We start from the raw sequence: 20,483 nt of genomic DNA on the forward strand, positions 1-20,483 counted from the left end.
CTTTTTAAAACGCTTAAAAACGTTTTACCTAAAATTGCTCCTGGGGAAGCTTGATTAAATCTATTATGCTTTGCATACCTATTTGTCGCCAGTAATTTGATAGCATCTGTCACAATGTAAGCCGCATTTCTTTAAATAAGAGAGTCTATTCATATTCATCGAGATCCCTGGAGCTGTTGTATTAGACTCTGTTGAACTGTTGTATTAGATATTTCTTTTAAATTCGAATAAGACGGCAATCAATCTTGCTTTATTGAGAAACTTAATCCTTTTGTTCCTCTCAGGTTTTACGGAAGATACAAGGATACAGTTTTATCGTGTCATGATTGGATCCATCCGCGGGTCCGGTGACGATTTTGGTGAAAACGTCGGCTTAGCCTCGAGCAAGGTTGTCCGTAACTTGCCCATAATGCACGGTAGAGACGTATTCATCAGCGTAGTGGCTACTAACGGTGCGGGATTGGACAGTCGTTTGGCAATGTGTACGCCATTCAAAGCCAACAGACAGGGTCCTCAAATCAGGGCGGTAAACGATGGCACTGACCTCGGAAAAGACGTAGACTTCCAATCTAGCGATGATATGCTTGGTACGAACTTTGTATGGAGAAATAAGAATGACGTAGTTGACGTCAAGTGGGGAATATCAAGCGGAAGTAAATGCACTCTTGATGCGAGTGAGGCTGATATCTACCCGATGACGTCGATGGGTGAATCGCTATCCATACAGACTTCAGGATTATCCCTGACACATGGCCACAAGTATTATACAAGAGTCTACGCTATGAATAAGATTGGGCTGAAGACGTTGATGTGTAGCGATGGAGTAACGGTAGATAAAACCCCGCCTGTACCTGGATATCTTTACGATGGTGCTGATGATCAGGATGCGGACTATTTGCCTTCCTTGAAGAGAGTTCGTGCGAAGTACGAGCCATTCAAAGACCCAGAGAGTCCCATTGTGAAGTACGAGTGGAAGGTAGTCGACGTCGATACCGGAACAGATCTCACATCTTTTACCAACATACTTCTGTCTCAAAGAACACCTTTAATGGAGGGACTAAGCCTAGCTCCTGGCACACCGTACAAGATTGTCCTGAAAGGAACGAACGCCGCTGGTCTTACAGCTGTTACTGAATCAGACGGTTTCAAGGCTGATCAATCTCCACCAAACTGCCAGGAAATCATTGACGTTCAAGACGAGAAGACAAATGTTGATGTGGACTTTGTAAGAAAGCTAGAGAATATACAAGCGAAGTGGTCATGCACAGACAAAGAAAGTGGAATTGCAAGTCAGGAAATTGCGGTGGGAACATATCCAGGCGGCGATGATATCAGGAGCTTCAAGGATCAGAGTTTAACGTATTCTGCTGTACTCCCCGACGGAAAAAGATATGCACGCGTGACTAACATTACTGCCGAGCCTGGCGTCAGATACCACGTCACTGTAAAGGTCGTGAACGGTGCAGGGCTTTGCCAAACTCTTACAACAGATGGAATTCTCATCGATACTACTCCACCATCTGTAGCGGCACAGTTCATCAAGGACGGACTTTCTGGAAAAGACCAAAACTACACCAAAGAGCGCTTTTCCTATAGCGCCTATTGGAAGCAGGCCTTTGTAGACCCCGAGAGCTCCATACATGAGTACCATATGGGAGTTGGTACTGCTCCAGGGCTAATAGACACAATGCCCTTCACTTCCATGGGAGCATCTACCCATGGTACCCTCACTGGTCTTTTACTTGAAAGTGGTCAAATTTACTATGTTACTGTAGTTGGCTGTAACGGTGTCGGAATGTGTGTGAACGCCAGCAGTAACGGAGCAATAGTCGACTTCGTGTCGCCCCATCCTGGTGCCGTCACAACCCCAAATAAATTCCAGTGGATCAAGAAATCAGTATGGGCCCGATGGAACTGGTGTGTCGCCGATGAGAAGGATTTGGGGGCGCAGAGTAAAGCGAAATGCGCAAACGATAGTTTCTATGATGTTCATACTGGAATCAGCACATTTGGTCTCTCTGTAAGTACCGTCGGTAGTTCGCAGATGCTTACAGGTTTTAAGGAAGTTGGCAAAGTACGAGCGAGCGGGAGATCCATTGATTTGGAAGACGGTGTGTTCTCCGTTGTCGTGCAAGCCACGGATAAGGCCGGGATGACAGCGTCAGGCCTTTCCAACACTCTTATCGTAGACAGCACTCCTCCCGTTATCAACCTAGTGCAACATGGTTCTGCAGGTCGACCCGAAAGATATGTCAACAAGAACAAGATCACATTCTCGGCGTACTTTGAGATTGAGGACGATCTCTCTAAAGTAGCTTCCTATAAAGTATCCGTCGGGAGTTACAGTGGCGCTGACGACGTACTTGGACCACAAACGGTAAATTTGCCCTACGCGCAGTCATATATAGTTGCAAGCTGGATATCAGATGCTGAATCGGCTCTGGAGAACGGACGCAAGTATTACATCACAGTCCAGGCAGTCAACAAGGCTGGTTTGATAGGTAGCAAATCATCCGAACCTTTAATCGCAGACTTCGAACCTCCAAAGAACGTGCTTGTGATGGATGGATGGGGAATGACAGACTCTCAGTACCAAAGTTATACTTCCCTTTTCCGAGCACACTGGTTGGGGCTAACTGACTTCTCGGGCGTGCAGAATATTTCGCTTGGACTTTCAAGTATGCCTAATGCTAAAACATGCGATCAACATCCATTAGAGAATGTGCAAGGGAATGGAAACTACCACGTCCTCTCTGGACTGCATCTGCAATCAGGATCTAAGTACTATGCTTGCATGAAGTTTGTGGATAATGCAAATAACGAGGCGATGTTTTTCTCTGACGGTGTATTAGTGGATAGCAGCCCGCCTCTCCCAGGCGTTGTCTCTGATGGAAGACCAGATAAGGATATCCAAGTGCAAATAGAAAGCTCAATTTTACGTGCGTCCTGGTCAAATTTTACGGAAAAGGAGACGGACATCGTGAAGTACAGTTTGGCTTTTGGTTCATACCCTGGGAAGGAGGATATCCAGGAATTCACAGACGTCGGCCAGGTGACAAGTGCCGCCAGTTCAAAGCTCAAAGTTCCAGAGTTAAGCAGCGGACAGCGTTACTACGCAACTGTGATAGCGTACAACAATCTTGGTATTCCTAGTGTCGGAGTCTCATCAGATGGTGTACTTGTTGACTTTACGCCCCCCGTATTCACAACGGCAGCAAGTGATGGTGAAACCTTAGGAATAGACGAGGACTATACAGGTGGTGCTGGTCTAAAGGTCACATGGACTTGTGAGGATAAGGAGACTGGGCTCCAGTCTGTGGAAGTCGGATTTGGATTCCAACCTGGAAAGGCAGACGTCATGAATTTCACTGAAGTGCCAGTTTCAGAGACTACGTTTTCCTTTTCCACAAATCTTCGCGCAGGCTATCGGTATTTTGCGACTGTCAGATGCATCAACAAGGTCGGTCTGAAATCCACCTCTTCGTCCGATGGTGTTACATATGACATTACGCCACCTAAAGGCCTTTCCATTGATGATCTAGATTACCAAGCCTCAACTAGGGATATCGTGGTAGCATGGAAGTTTAAAGATGTTGAAAGCGGCTTACGTGAATATCATGTGCTGCTTGAAGATGCTGTCGCCAAATCCCAGCAAGGCCCATATACGTTCAACAGCTCGTCATCTTCTGTGACCGTGCACCTGCAATCCCCTCTCATTCCTGGCCATAAATACGTTATAAACGTGACAGGAGTTAACAATGTCGGGCTCTCAGCATCGCTAGTGTCAGATGGATTTGTGGTAGATATAACGCCCGCTACATGCTCAAACGTTTGGAATGGGATGGACTTATTGAAAGAGATTCGCTACGTGCCTAAAACTGCTCGTCTTGTCGTCTCATGGGACTGTTACGACAATGAATCACAGATAAAAGGCTTCAGATTTGCTGTCAAAGATGCCACCAATAATACTTTTGTGCTACCATTCCACAAGCTGAAGTCTACTTTCAATGCTACCGGGAACACAATTCTTACCGGGAACGGCAAGTGGATCCCCGAGTATACTGAGGGCCATTCCTATGTCATCGGGATCGAGATTCTAAATGCTGTTAGCCTAAAAGCAGTGTTCTGGACGAAGCCAGTCATTGTTGACAGCTCCCCGCCTGTATTCAAGAACCTTCGCCTTAAATTCAGCCCAGCCATGGAATCACTCACTGCTCAATGGAGCCTTGAGGATAGCGAGAGTGGAGTAATGGCACTCAAATGGGGACTCGGAAGAACCCCCCAGCAGACTGACGTCTCCAGCCTCAAAGCACTACCCCCAGCCACAAGAACCATCACTGTTAACAGCTCACTGGTAGTACTTGAACTCGGTAAGACATACTTCCTTTCCTTAGAAGCGACAAATAACGCTGGTCTTACAAGCCGGGCAGTGTCCAATGGAGTAGTGATCGACCGCACTAAGCCAAACGCTGGTGTCGTAACGGCACAATATGTCCTTCCATTTGATTACGACAGAAGCAAGAACACCGTTCCAAGAACTTCGTTCCCCGTTTCTTGGACAGGATTTATCGACCAAGAAAGTGGTATTGCAGGCTATAGCTGGGCGATCGGAACCAGCATGCTGTCAACTCAATCTCTTAGCAATAGGTACTACACACGAGTCCCTGCAGGCTCCGTGGGCGGTGTTATAATTTCTAATTTCACCGTAACAGGAAACGTCACTTACTACGTCTGCGTGCGAGCAACTAACGGTGCCGGTCTCGAGAGGACTGACTGCTCACCGGGTATAACCGTTATCCTGGGTAAATTCTCAGCGGGAATTGTAAAGGACGGACCTAGTAAACTCCTGAAAGACAGCGACTTTCAGTTGGATGATCATGCCCTTTGGGTGCACTGGGACGGTTTTAAGGACCCTGTTTATGGAATAAGCAGTTACGAATGGTGTATTGGTGTCACGCAGCCGTCACCTAAGCAGTATAACATTTGTAAGTGGCCATACATGAGGCTAGATCGCATCGTCAACAAAGCTCATCGTTTCCACAACCTGACACTTAACCACGGTACAACCTACTACGCCACGGTAAAGGCCAAAAACTCCCGCGGTGAAAGTGTGAGAGCGACTTCTGATGGCGTCCTTGTCGACAGAAGTCCACCAATTGGTGGGGCAATCAAAATAGCACCCACAGTTGGTACAGAGACTTTGTATATGACGTCACTTGCTGCTCCCACGATTACTTGGACAATGGAGGATGAAGAGAGCGGTATGGATTACTTTAGGATCGGTGTTGGAGAGTTTCCATTGCAAGACAACCTCTTGAAGTTTACCCGTGTTAGCGGCCTGGATCGCTCTGTTGACCTTGACGACCTGAATTTTACAACCACTCAAGGACAATCCTTCTATGTCACCCTTACCGGGTACAATATGCTGGGACTGGAGACGACTCTTACGTCACAAGAGGTTGTAGTGGATCTGACGCCGCCGGAAGTAGGCGAAGTGCTTGACGGAAATGAGGACCAGGACAAAGATTATCAAATGACAAGTGCGGCGATATCTGCGCACTGGCGGGGATTTAAAGACGCTCAGAGTGACATACTTGAGTATCAGTGGTGCGTGGGAACAGGCCAAGGTAATTATCGCGTATTTGAATATAGTAAAGTCGTAACATTAGCATCCCAATGAAAGCCAACGATAATGGTGGTAGTAATATCGTGCATATTCTTAGAAAATATCAAGGCAATAAAGAATCTTAATGCTATATAGATAAAGATAGCGACTATCGTGTTGGTAATCATAGCGATGACTACGACAACAATAGCGTTGATGGTTAATTTATTGGAGATAGCAAGGATAGTAGGGATGGTAACCGTTGTGTTATGATAATTCCAAATAATTATTGCAGTTATTTAATTTTAACACGAGTTTGATAACGATGTATATTTCCTTGCCAGAAGCTAAGGCTTTTATTATGTTTTTTTGTTCTCCAATTTAATTCTTATAGGCGTTTGCAACGTCGTCGGACTCACATCGGTTGGGCTCAAAACATCAGCCAAAGCCGTAGTCTCTCTCGAGGATGGTACTCGCTACTTCGTCACGGTCCTGGCGACCAACTCAGCAGGTCTCAAAACGACGTCATACTCTGATGGCGTCACCATCGACGACACTTCACCTATCGCCGGAGATGTGAAATTTGATACGCCAATAATGGCTAAAAACATTTCTCTTCAAAGTGATAACCGGAAGATCAAGGTGACTTGGGATAAGTTTGAGGATAAAGAGAGTGGTATCGAGAAGCTTGAATGGTGTGTTGGAAATTCCAGCGGAGAATGTAATATTGTGGACCTTACGGCTGTCTCTGCAGACGATGTTACCCTCGAACATTACTTTAATGTTCCGATCACTGCGGGTTCTAGCCTATTTGTAACGCTTGTCGCCTCAAATGGTGCTGGAGGTAAAACAAATGTCAGTTCAAACGAGTTGCTAGTTGACTCCACCAAGCCTACAATTGGTGGTGTAACCGTAGGTAACACAGGCTCTAAGACTTACCTTAAGAAGGACGAGGCTCTGAAGGCAGACTGGGGTGGATTTGAAGATCCAGAAAGCGGCATGCACCACTATGAAGTCGCTGCTTGCATGGCCAATTCGCCGCAACAGTGCATAACATCGTTTATAAATGTAGGGCTAGATACGTCTCTCAACAACGACGGACTAGACTTGAAACCTGGCATTACCTATATCCTAGTAGTGCGGGCTTTCAACAAAGTCATCATGTACAGCGAAGCCACGTCAAACCTTTTCATGCTCGCCGACCAACCACCGATACCAGGTAATGTCTTTGATGGTGACAAGATTGGTAGAGATATCTCCATACAGAGCTCCACGTCAACAATGACGGCCAACTGGCAGCCGTTTACTGATAGTACCTCACGGATTGCCATGTATCAGGTGTGCGTCGGAGACAAGCCTTCCTTGTGCAACATAGCCCCCTTCCGGACCGTCCACTCAGCACTTCAAGCTGCAGTATCGGGCCTGAGTCTTGCTCATAAGAAAACATACTACGTCACAGTACAAGCAACTAATGAGGCCGGGTACACCGAGACTGCTACGTCAAATGGCGTCACCATTGATGCCACACCTCCCGTGGGGGGTATTGTGAGGGACGGGCTGCTTGCTGATGATATTAATTTCCAGGCCTCTGACTCGTTCATTGCGGCGAACTGGGATGCGTTCACCGACCCAGAGACTGGGGTCGACAGGTACATCTGGTGCGCTGGCACCATGCGAGGCTCGTGTGACGTCATCGGAGAGAGAGTGGTTCGAGATAGAACAGCAGTAAATATACAGATATCACCACCTCTGAGCTCTGGGATACCTGTGTACGTGACGGTCAGTGCTGTAAATGGGGCTGGGGCGAGAACGTCTTTACACTCAGATGGAGTTACAATTGACACGACTCCTCCCGTCATAACAAAGGTAAAAATTGCATAAAGAAATCTCAATTCTAAAAATAATCAACAAAATCAAAGTTTTATACCTTTTTTATTAAATTGAATCAAGAATCTCGCTTTGGCTTTGCTAAATCAACTGAGGGAATTGGATGATTTCCCTCACTTCATATTTTGCTAGGATGACAAAATTGCGGCTCACAAAAACCAATATTTTGGTTTACTTGAGAAAGAAGTAACATTCATTCTTATTTACGAGAGACGATAAGTTTTTTTCTCCCAAAAGCTACCTCCTGCGGCGCTCCTGTTTTTTTTTTTTTTTTCAATAAAATAAATATAAACGCCTGTAAACTCTAGACCACCTACCTTGTGATTGAATGAACAGTTTAGAAATATATTATCCATAAAGCGAAATGACAAAACAGGTCAAGGTTTTTAGTCAATTGAATATTGCCAATAAACTTTTTCGTGTTTTCTCTGACAGGTGCTAGATCTTCAGAGGAACGACACTCTTGAGGATACCGACTATCTGACCTCAGCTATCGAATACTGCGCTACATGGGTCAGCGGTGACGACGAGGCGGGGATTCTTAGAAGTGAGTTGTCCGTCTGCTCGACTCTCAACCCTAACGACTGTCTCGTCAAGTCAAATGATGTCGGAAATCGGACGCTCGTCTGTGTCTCGAATCTCGAATTTGTCGAAGGTGTCAAGTATACCACAACTATCCGAATCACCAACAACGTTGGACTAACAGCGACAAAAAGCTCCGATGGATTCATTCTGGACACGACTCCGCCAATCATGGGAGACGTTGAGCACACTGAGACCGAGTCCGACCCGCGAGAGCGATCCTCAAGGCGTTTCACGAGTTCCGGTGTGTCGGTGAAATGGCGCGGCTTCTGGGACAAGGAGAGCGCGGTCGAGAAGTACCATGTGTGCCTTGGAACAAGGCAAGAGACCTGTGATGTCACAAACTACACAACTGTTGAAGGTAAATGAGCTAGGTCTTGAATTTACAGAATAAATCTAAGGGAGAGTCAGCGAAAAGTCACAAAGGAGTCAAGAGAGTCACAAAAGTCTAATGTAACAGGCCTATGAGGGGTACAGTTTAGTAACGAAAAACATTTAGACTTACAGTTGTCCATTTTATGAAGATTTTACTAAAATTGCCTTATCGTTAAGGACATGTGACATTTCTCATATGAGTATCCGTTTGTGATAGGTGTGATGTCTTATTCGTTCGTGGGTTTGACGCTGAGCCACAACACCAAGTACTTCGTTTCTGTCGAGGCCGAAAACAGCGCGGGGCTACGGAGTCCAGCAGTGTCTTCAGACGGAGTCCTGTTTGATGATACAGGTAAGGCTCATTTGAACACAGGGAAGGGCTTTTGTTAGCAACAAGACACGATCAGATAGAGAGGTGAAAGACAAAGATACTGAGACTGTGATATTATGGAAGCTTTTACAATAATCAAGGAAAATATAAGTAGATAGATGTAAAGTATAAATCGGACTCAATCTCTTATATAGATAGATACAAAACGCGTAAAGTATAAAACTGGCCTGGAAACAATTATAAATTTTGGGTCCGCTATATAATTTCACACCATTTCAAAAACGTATAACGAACGCACTTCAAGAAGTGTTTTGACAGATACATATTCGCCGTTTTACAACAAACCAAGGCCAGTAAACTCCAAATTGCACGGTTTTCCGAGAACGTGAACGTTCATCTCCCCGATCTATGTTATTACTATTGAAAGGTCCTTTGTCTTATTTCATTTGCTTTTGGGTGAGATGTTTGAGCAGTGCCTGTGCTTTCGGTTTGGATTTAAACACGAACCCGCGCTATAAAAGGGATCGCTCCGTCCCCTTCTTCGCAAGCTCTCGAGCAAGTCGTCGGACCTCTGTATACCGCTGGAAGAAAACGTGCTAAAAATATAGCCTTACGAAAAGCTACGACAACGTACAAAAGAGTGTTTAAAAGCTATAAGGAATATTCGGGAAAGTGTTTGGAGTCCATTCTCTACAAAAACAAAAAAACAAAAAAGGGCAAAAATTGTACTTGAGAAATCAAACACAGCAATAAAATAACAAAATTCAAAAACAGCGCGCGCGCTCTTTTAAAATGGCGTCATTATAGTGCGCGCGAGTACAAACAACAAATTTGAAATATTAATCGCTTCAAACCTATCTATTCCTCGCTATTTTTCGTTCTGTTTCAACAAACAGCTGTTGATAAAGCTATGTTTGCTTCTATAGTGTGTTATCGGCCACTCTAGAACTTTATTGTAGCATTTTGGTCTCTCACACGGAGCTCTGCACTCAGTGATGTCAAATGACGGGTGACAGCTTGCTTTAGGCAAGTCCCTTTTATAGCGCGCGTTAGTGTTTAAGGGCGAATGCAGTCCTCTTTCCCGTCTTCTTGCCCCCGTCGTCGTTCTCTCCCAAGGTCCCTTATGATAATACTAAATACCTGTCTTACCCTGTTTGCTCACGCTACAGCCCCGTTGTCTTCGTCTGTTATATATGACGGCAACGTGGAAGGCGATGACATCGATTACCAGCGATCAGACCGTGAGATCAGCGCAAATTGGAAGCCATTTGAAGACCCTGAAAGCGACATCACGAAGGTCACTTGGTGTGCTGGTAGCCTACCAGGTCACTGTGACGTCATCTCATCTACAAAACTTCTAACCTTTGCAACAGCCGTCCACGAGGTTCTTGACACGCCAATGGCCAACGGTCAGCGGTATTATGTCACAGTCATTGCCACCAACGGGGCAGGGGAAGAGACAAGGGTAACATCTGACGGCGTTACTATAGATACCACTCCACCAACCACAGGCGTCGTCTTGGACGGTAATCAAGACAGTGATGTTGAATATGTACTTGGTGATAGTAATATTGAAGGTCACTGGAAGAGCTTTGTGGATGCAGAGAGCGGCATTAAGTCATACGAAGTAGCGATCTGCGAGGCAAAAGATATTCTCAACTGTCCACAGCTCTATATGTCCGTGAATTTGGCGACAAACTTCAGTGTTACAGGTATCTATAGGGTCGTAGCCAAGGGGCAGGGGTAGGGTGTCGAAAACTGGTAACATGTTTTTATATCTTCTACCACGTGACTAAAATTGCAGCCATATGTGCTGCCATATTTGCAGCGTCCTGACTTTAGAAGTGCTTTTGTATTTTACTTCTTTATCCATCTATCAGATTTGATTAATTAATATAGATTATCTGTTATTTTGTTCATCCACAATGTGGCAATGTGGAGAAGATTGAAAAAAATAATCATAAGATAATTAAGTATTTTGTCAGTTTTCAGGGCATAACCATTTTTTAAAGTTTATAAACTATCGTTTTACTCGTTTTTATCGTTTAAATTACTTGATAAATCAGCTTACTCGATAAATTCCTTACAAGAAATCTGCATGCACATGCAAACGACAGCCATTGATTGATATGGTGGAGGGAGAGGAGGTACCTTCCCTCTACAAATATTGGTCTTATCAGACCATTAAGGTATGTTGATGAAATGCTAAACCCGTCAAATGTGTCCGAATTGCAGGAATTGACCTCGACAGTGGCATGATGTACATTATCAAAGTACGCGCAACAAACATGGCAGGTCTTCAGAGCGAGGCGCAATCCAATGGATTTACAATAGACTTCAGTGCCCCTGTTGCGCGCTCTGCCTGGGTAGGACTGGGGATGACAGAAGAAAAGTACTCAGACTCTGACCATCTCAACGCCAGGTATGTCACATTGTGGTGGTCAAGTGATATGGTAATTTGTCTGCAGCCTTGGGCGCCTTGCCAAGGGTAATGTTCAATTACCCTAGACATAATCATATATAGCTAAATTATATAGTGCCAATTTCTTGCGGTTAATGGCCAAATAACCTAAAACACAAAGAAAAATGAATGTTTGGTATAATAAGGATAGTGTCCCAACCTTAGCGTTCCAAACGTGCATTTGTTGATAACACATCCATTCATTGCATTGGCGTGCAATCCACATGTAATCCATACCATATTCCCTTCCCTATCCCCAGATGGCTCCAGTTCTCTGATGACGAGAGTGGCATAGCTTATTACGAAGTTTGCGTCGGTATCCCATCAAGTGACTGCAACGTGACTGACTTCCTCAATGTCGGACTAACAACGAACTACACCATCACCGGTCTTGGCCTCACCAACGGGCACATGTACCACGTGACCGTGCGAGGAACCAATCGCGTTGGTCAGACGGCTCAGGTGACAACCAAGGCTGTTTTGGTTGATGTAACAGCACCAGAAGTAATTGATCCCGTTTACAATAACACCAACTCGTCAAACAACCCAAGCCCCTATGTTAGATTTAGCTGCACAGAGGAGCTACTCAGCGTGGACTGGGACGAGTTTGAAGATCCCGAAAGTGGACTGAGGCGCTATGATTGGTGCGTCGGGAAACGAACAGATGCATGCGATGTCGTGGAGATGAAGTCGGCGGCACTTGACACATATGCGAATGCAATCACCGAAGAGATTCGTACTGGGACCCAACTGTTTGCTCAAGTGAACGTCATGAACAATGCAGGTCACGTTACTCACCTGGTATCCAAACCTTGTGTTGTGATAACAGCGATCCCTAAAGTCGTCGAGGTCATTGATCTGGAGAACATTAATAGCACAAATATGAAGGATATAGATTACAAGGCGGATATGGAGAGTTTGACCTTGAGATGGAAGCTACTTGGGCGTTTCCTTGGTGACATCTCCCGCATGAAGCTCGAGGTTGCCGTGACCCATCCTTCATCGAACGAGTCCTATCCCTCGATGGATCATTCAAAGTCGTGGAACGGCGAACCCTTCGCTCAGAACTTCATGAGAGTACCCCCCACGGAGGACCGCGTAACCATCAGGTCCTTGAACCTTGAACCTTGGGAAGAATACCGTGGGGTTGTGAGGGTCTGGAACGAGGGCAAAATTTATGCTGAGGGGAGTACTGATGGGATTCGGTTAGAACCCACGCCGCCTCTACCAAGGAGGGTTATTTTGAAGGATAGTGCACCTGAGAAGGAACGTAAACGATGGTTACCAAATCTACGACTACCACCCTTTATGTCGAAGCAAAAAGCGGAGGCTTATAACGATAGTGTGGCTGTTGACGACGTGATTTTCATTTCATCGCCATCAGAGATCACAGTTGGTGTCACTGCTGGATTTAACGCAACGAACTTCACGCTTTCAAACGAGACCATCGCGATGCTTGAGGCGAACAAGTTCAGCCCGACTAAAGAGTTCAAGCTTCTAGTTACGCGTATTACATCTATCGCAAATAATACAAACGCTACGGAGGAGACCGAGGAGATGCGAACTCTGCCTGGGATCGCCAACCCCGAGGGACCATGCTGCGTTAATCACACCATGGATTCGAACAAGCACTACTCGGACACGCACTTCAAACCTACAATTCCTGTACAGAGGTTTGGCTCATCTATCGCTTTCCTGGATAATGGCTTTGCTGTTGCTGGTGCGACTGGACGAGCGTTTGTATTTTCTACGAGATATGCATGGCTTCCCCATCAGGCAATCTCCGTGGAAGCGGACAGCTTAGCAAAGGTTGCAGTGTGGAGAGACAAGCTTCTTGTTTATACCAATAACACTCTTCGTATCTACAGCTTCAAACTCAATGGTATGATTATCAATCTTGTGAAGAAAGCTACAATTTCTAATTGTAAGAGAAGTCCATGCAACGCCGATGTCAGCTGGTCTAATATGATTTCCAAGAAGTCTGTCATCTTTAATGACACCGTGGTAGTGTCAGGCATGTCCGCTGATAAGGGGGTGCTTGGGGTATTTCAAGAGCGTTATGGGGCATGGAGGTTTGTCAATGAACTCGGTCGCACAGAATCGGATCCATCCTTCGGCGAGTCGTTTGCAATTAATGATGAAGCGATTGCAGTTACCCTCGATAGCGGCGCCTTTGTGAGTCTATACTCTAGAAAAGATCTTTCATTGGTCATCAAAGTCGACTTGAGTAGATTCGGCTTGAACATTACATCACCCGAGATTCGCCTCACCGATTCTAATACCCTCGTCTTGTTGTCCACGAAAACCAGCGTAATGCTAGTCCTCGACATAGACCTGGTAGCAAAGACCCACACCAAAGTATGTCAGTATCAGGCGCCGCCCGAAATCAGGCTTAGCGGAAGTATGGACTTAACAGGCATGAACCAAGGCGTTGTTGTCGCTCTCGGGATGCAGTCGTTGCGAGGCCGCGATGGTGTGCTATTGGTCGGATTCCATGGCACATACGATTACCATCCAGACCCTTCGCGGGCTGGCGTTTGTCCACAGCTAGCCCGTGTGGACTCGCGGGAAAATCACTTCCGGTTTGATGACGCAGTTATAAGTACAGCTGTTGCTATAAAGGATTCCAAGGTACTCTTTGGCACGCCTGGGGTGCTAGCATTACCAGGTCTGAGCGAAGCGCGCGGTACGGGCAGGGTGTATATGTCAACGTATTGTCCCCAGAACTTTATCCGGACAAGGTTTACAAGGCTAGACATTCGGGACACTTACAGGTGCACTTCCTGTGAAGGTGCTAGATCATTTGGTGGTTTCTCGACAATCTGCACTTCCTGTTACAACCGGAAGTGTGCATCGTCTTCTGATGACGACCCTATCCACTTCCGGTCAATTCTCTGTGACGACGAGACTTGTCCATACACTGAAATGCATGACAATAAGACAGGAGGTTTGCAGATTCTGCAGGATAACGGCACATTCTTCGCCGAGGGTGGATTCAATGAGTACATCGTAAAAATTGTCGAGACGACTCGTGCCGACATGTCTACGACATCGCTGTCTGAGTCGTTCATCATCGATACGACCCCACCTGTTGTCGGCGTTGTGTTTGATGGCTTGGGCGCGGACAGAGATATGAACTGCTCGGCGAATATGACTTTTGGTGAAGACAGCCAGTGCTCCTCCAGCGACTTCGAAGATACCGATATTGACTTTACAAACAACACGTCTGAGGTAAGAAAATATCAGATATAATATGACAAAACGAAAAAATGTCCACAAATAAATCAAACATGATCATATTTTATATTTTTTCATAGCCTCGTTCACTTTAAAATACCTCGCTTTTTTCATATTTTGGCCTGACTACTTTTGGGGAGATTAGGCTACAATTCAGCTAATACAACTAGCCACGCTTTGGTAGAGGGGTACTTTTGATTGACAAGTAAAGGGAGGCGGGGAAGACCACATTGCCTGATGTTGACAACTTTTATTAAAAAGGAGTTCAAAATAAAGTATTCTTGGGAGCGTACATTTCGGCCAATATACCTGGCACCGTTACGATCGCTTAACCACAAGTTAAAAGAAATGATGGTGAGCTATGTACTTCCCAATATGGTTTGCAAAAAGTGTGAACATTGCTTGTAGATGGCCACCAAATGTTGGCTATTTTGTCTAACAATGTTGGCGCTGTTTGAATGGCTTTAAGAATGTCGATCAACCACTCCTCGGTTATTGTTTATCATTGAAAATACAACGCAAGGAAGCTTCAAAATATTAATCTTCTAATGAAGTCTGATACATTACTGACGATATTTGGATGAAAAGATCTTAGTAGCTCGCTTGTAAAAGCCGATGAAAATGAGTCTTTTGTGACTCGGCATTGAGCGGGAGCATAAAATGGCGGCATGATTGGCCTTTTATAATCTACAAAAATCCTAATGTCCTCTACTCTATACTTGTATTCATTGCGAAATCGTATAACCGGTGCCACAGCAGTTAAATCAAGCTTGTCCTTTGTTTTCAGGTCCACGCTCGCTGGATTGATTTCGAAGACAAGGAGAGTGGCATTGTTGAGTACTTCTGGTGCGTTGGGAGCCAGCCAATGAGAGATGACATCCGGGAATGTGAATCTACAGGCATGCGCCCTAACGGCAGTCATTATGGTCTAGACTTTGACCAGGGGGACACGTACTATGTCACTGTCGTTGCGTGCAACGCCGCTGGCCGGTGCTCAGCTAACAGTAGTAATGGCGTTACCATAGATACCACACCTCCAGTGATGAATTTCGTCAGGGATGGGGTGCTGGGTGCTGACATGGATTACCAGGTTGGTATTATTGATCAACTTGAAAAATCTCCTATTATTGATCAACCTGTTCATTATGTGGACAGGTAATGAAGGGAGTAATGATTAAATGTGTGAACAGGTAATGAGGTAAGTAATGATTGAAATGACCAGTCAAGGAGATTATTAATGTTATTTTGCAGTCCTTGTCCTCTCTTAACACTCATTTCATATACAACTTTAACCTTAGTACTACAGCAGTATTAAATAAACGGGTAGTAAATAGGTAAAATGATAAAAAAGGGAATCCTGGCTGGGAAGAAAACTACATTTCTCATGGTGCTACATTTGTATTGGACATGGATAGAGTGCAATGTTCAATGAAAACTGGGCTAAGCGACAAGGGAAGCGTATATAGTACTTGCTTACCTACAATATTGATGCCCCGGGTAAACGCCAGTACTTTTGATTGGCCTAGTAATTACAAACCATTCATTAAGCATGCGTAAAAAAAGAAAAGAGCCAATACAATTAGGCTTTAAAGAATGTTATTGTTTTCACTTAAAATGCAACTCTATTTTGGAGGAAGAACTTAACTATCCACGCGCAATACTGGATTGAAAATATGTTTTTTTTTTCTGCGTTCTAGAATTTCGTGGACATCATGTTTGCTTACTTTAGTGGCTCAGATCCGGACAGCGGTATCCTATCGTACGAGGTGGCCTGGGGCTCAGCTCCGGGTCTATCGGACGTCGGCCAATACGTAGAAATCGGTAATACGACCACGTGGTACGTCAAGCTCAAGGACAACGCCCTCAAGAAGGGGCACCGGTACTATGCCACCGTACGAACTACTAATAAGGCGGGGCTGATGTCAGAACCGATGTCGTCAGACGGAGTCGTTGTCGGCAAGACGGAATACCTCTTTGATAAGAACACCTCTGCGTCTGTGTTTTTCGACACTGTAAACATGAATGTTGACGGGACGAGGAAGGACAAGGGTGTCGGCAAGACGTATGGTACACTGGATATCCCCGAGGGGGCAGTTGGTGATGACGAAGTTAAGCTGAAGTGTTACAGTCTGGATGAGAAGACGATAAAAAGCAACATGTCTGAAGACGGACCGGTATCTGACCCTGAAGTCACTAAACCAGGGGTAAGACATTTTGCTTTGCTAAAGAATGGTTTCCAAGGGCAAGAGAAACAGAACATTTTGGCTAAATTCTGTTAATAAATAAGAAATTTACCCTCTAGTTCGAATTGTGCCTTGTTTTGCGACTTGTCTCTGTGTTTACTTGAAGTTTAATGATCAATTCCAACAACTTTATGCAAATTATTAATACAATCTTATCAGCCTTCTGATATCGGTTGTAGTCATTGAACTACCTTTTTATCATATAATGAATATAGCAGCTTGTAATCAAACTGTGTTCTTTTTTTTTTAGCAATTCATGATTGGTAACTACAGCTTCCAAATTAAGGCCCTGTCGCCACAAAACAACACGCCCGAAGAAGGTTACAAGTTTGCCAAACCTATAAAGATCGCAATGTTCTACGACGTGGACAAGCTCGTGAACGCCAACAGGCGCGTGACAAACAAGGAGGTGACCAAATATGACATAGATCCTGTGCTTTACCTATGGAACAAAAACAACAATACGTGGTGAGTATGTTCTTGGCGAGCGATCACTCGTCTTGACCACCCCCCCCCCCCCCTATTTTCAGACATTTGGCTTAAAAATTAACAAGAATTATCAGGAAATAAACGGAAAAACTTTCTTGAAACTTTTGCTCCGGCCCCCCTCTTTTATAAACTTCTGGATCCGCCTCTGCATGATGTCACCTTGGGAGATATTACACAAGATAAGGTTACGCAATTACATGTCCACTGGCGTGTCTACGCTCTCAAGAAGGGGGTGGCCAAAATTGGAACATAAACGCGAAAAATGGTGGATAATACAAAACAAGCTCTAGAAATTCTTCAAAAGTGGTAAGCCGCTTAACCCAATTTAGTAGGCCATTCCAGCTATAAGCTTGCGCGAGCATTACAATAGAAACCTGCCTTAACTACCAGAATTCAGAGCGCGCTTTTTAAAGCTTGCACCAAACGAGGCACACGCTGCCTGACGGTAGTTGAGGTAGATTTCCATGTCGAGTGCGCGCGCATGCTTATAGCTGGAGTAGCCTACTTCCCCCACTAATCCGCCGCCATTCCTTATAACGATAGATACTGTATGTTCACGTGAACACTGCCTAATGTCTATTCTGCTTGCGTTAGGATGGACGCGTCGCTCACGTGCCCTGAGCCTTGGTATCACGTGAACCGTACCATCAAGATGCTGACCGTGAATGTCTGTCACTTGACGCAGTTTGCGTTCTTCTGGACCTTTAAGGCTCAGCGAGGGTTGATGCTGTTTGAGAAGAATTCCTCAGGTATGATTACATAACAGGAATTGTTGTTTTTCATTTAGCAATTATACGGATGTTTCGCCAGAAATGTGAACAATTTTGTCGTTCCATAGCCTTCAAAATCCCAGACAAAAGTGGACAATAAGGGGTCAAAAATCGGCGCTTTCGCGTCCGCAACAATCAGCGGTTATCCCTCCAAAAATATGGCGACAATCGCTATTCGAAGGAGTGATATATTCATGCTATTTTCCTTATGCAACTTTTGTTGTCACTTGAGGGAATTAGGGACTGCGAGTATCCTTGCTGCACTTTTCGGTTTGAGCAAGACACATTTCCATACCACACCCCGCCCCCCTACGGCCTTCGCCCCTCTCTAACCTCCCCTCACTCTAGGTCCGCTTCACCCGTCCTTTGCCCAGAAAAAAAGTAGTGATTGACTCACATATAGGAAATGCTGTTATCAGCAACAGATAATCCTTGTCAACGGTTTTGCTCAATTACTCCTTATGAAGAAACCGTTTTATAAAATACTAGCCCGAGAGGTAGTGAACTTTATTCAGATAGTTTAAATCTTGGAAATCACTGGCCTTATATATGACAATAACATGACCTTGTGATTCTAACTTAATTCCCGTGTTTTATAGTTTACAACGAAGAAGGGGAAGTTGAAATCAACCGCACGAGTTCCGTCCAGACCTTAGAGCTGCCAATCAAACGCTCGAAAGGAGCCGTGGGTAATATCCAAGTCAAATGGTCGCTTTATAACAACCAGTCCTCCGACACCCACAAGCTCGTATGGCCCAGCTCCGGAGTCGTGGAATTCGAGGAAAGCCAGTGGAATGCAACTTTGCAGTTGAATATTGCAAGCGACGATGTCGAGACAAAGGAGCGTGTGATTTGGGTTACCCTCGATAATACGACCGGTGGGGCGATCCTGGCCTCGCGTGAAGAGACCAGGAGCAAGATTTTGATATCTGAGAACACAAAAGAGTCTTATATCATCTGGATTATTGTGGGCGTGTGCTCCGCCATTGCTTTGATTGCTATTGTCTTCTTGGCTGCTTGCTGGTTTAAGAAGAGAGGGCACAAAGAGAACAAAGAGAGACGGTGAGATGAACAATAAGTTCAATGTTTGTAGGAGGTATAAGTAATAAAGATTAACAATTAGTTACAGTTGTCTTCAGATGCTGCACGCCAGGTAGTTTTAATTGGGTCTTTCAGGTTCTCTAACGCTTTGAATCAGATATAGTCAGTGGTAGATCTGTGGTTGCCCCAGCTCGCGCTGATAATCTAGAATACTTGTTTGTCAAATCTCGCTGTATGTTTTATTGGTTTGGTCGCCTGACTTTTTGGATGGTGTAACGCTGGTGTGTACCTACGGCGCGGACGGCACGCGCACCCCCCCCCCCCCCCCCCCTACCCCCCACCCCACTGAAAATCCTGTAACATACCCAATCCTGCACGTTATTTAGCCCCAGCACTTGGCACATATCCGCCGCGCCATCTGCACCTTTCCTCTTATACTGCGCTTGTATTTCTTTTCAGATTGTCGAGAAGGAGTCAGAAAGATGAAATCCCGATGGACACCGCCGGGACGCTATCTGCCAACCTGGTGCAGTCAGAGATGAGGTGTGTGACGTCACGCTTGTGTCACGCTGCGTAACGCAATGTTCCGTGTCCTTGTGTTTTGAATCAATATTACATATTGACTCTCGCTTCTTCTTATAAAGTCCATTCCCAAAACCCTTCCCAAATAGCCTCCACTAGTTTTACCGTAAGAATTTTCTTGTTGTCTAAGGAAAAAAAGTGGAATACTATGGAAATGCCACCGAAAGGCGGTGAAGTTCTACGCATATGCAATTTATTTACTCTAAAAATGTCGTATAAATATTCACTGGCAAAAAATTACTCGATCTCGATTTCTTTTAACAAATATGCATTTGTTTTGTAGACCGTCACCGAAAATTTATCGACTGAAGCAACAAGATGACGTAGAATCTGGAAGCGACTCACAGACGGAGCCAAGCTACGAACTTAACATCCGCCAGCCAACGAAGAAAAAGAGAAAGTTCTTCTCCAAGAAGAAAAAGCCAGACGAGGACCCGCCGTCGCAATACGTAAACCCAGTGTACGGTACAACCTTGAGCCGCGGCGATAACGAAGGCTCTACGTACGACGACGGACTCCGTCCGACTGACGAAGATGACCTGAGTCTTTTGAAGAATGCTGCGTTTGGCGACGTGCTCCGCCCGGCTGACGAGGGTGGTGCGAGTGTTTCCGATAATGCTACGTATGACGACGTGGTGCTTCCGGAAAACACAGATGGTCCGACTGTTTATGATAATCCAACGTATGACACATTCGTGAGCCCCAAACACGAAGATGACCTAAGTACTCCAACCGATAAAGAACCGAAGTGCATGGAACCACACGAAAGCAAGATGTCCTTTCGAAACAGGTGACTTCCCTTCCCTTTCTCTCTATCTCTCTTTCTCTCTTTCTCCTTCTTCTTCTTTTCCTTCTTCTTCTTTTTCTTCTCTCTCTCTCT

General features: G+C 45.1%; 1 protein-coding gene across 1 annotated transcript in view; it reads left to right on the plus strand.

Annotated features, from left to right (window-relative positions):
- LOC5514171 overlaps positions 1–20,483 on the plus strand; it is a 36,252-nt gene that overhangs the window by 15,101 nt on the left and 668 nt on the right. The window contains exons 5-18 of the mRNA XM_001634286.3: positions 285–5,627; positions 6,000–7,471; positions 7,928–8,435; positions 8,667–8,801; positions 9,950–10,492; positions 11,016–11,202; positions 11,502–14,472; positions 15,266–15,568; positions 16,176–16,682; positions 16,972–17,189; positions 17,805–17,959; positions 18,580–19,042; positions 19,481–19,564; positions 19,887–20,393. Of these exons, the coding sequence (XP_001634336.3) occupies positions 285–5,627; positions 6,000–7,471; positions 7,928–8,435; positions 8,667–8,801; positions 9,950–10,492; positions 11,016–11,202; positions 11,502–14,472; positions 15,266–15,568; positions 16,176–16,682; positions 16,972–17,189; positions 17,805–17,959; positions 18,580–19,042; positions 19,481–19,564; positions 19,887–20,393 (13,396 nt within the window). The remainder of the gene's footprint in view (positions 1–284; positions 5,628–5,999; positions 7,472–7,927; positions 8,436–8,666; positions 8,802–9,949; positions 10,493–11,015; positions 11,203–11,501; positions 14,473–15,265; positions 15,569–16,175; positions 16,683–16,971; positions 17,190–17,804; positions 17,960–18,579; positions 19,043–19,480; positions 19,565–19,886; positions 20,394–20,483) is intronic.

The sequence above is a fragment of the Nematostella vectensis genome, chromosome 5 (genome assembly GCF_932526225.1).
Source record: "Nematostella vectensis chromosome 5, jaNemVect1.1, whole genome shotgun sequence".
In the NCBI taxonomy this organism is placed as follows: domain Eukaryota; kingdom Metazoa; phylum Cnidaria; class Anthozoa; order Actiniaria; family Edwardsiidae; genus Nematostella; species Nematostella vectensis.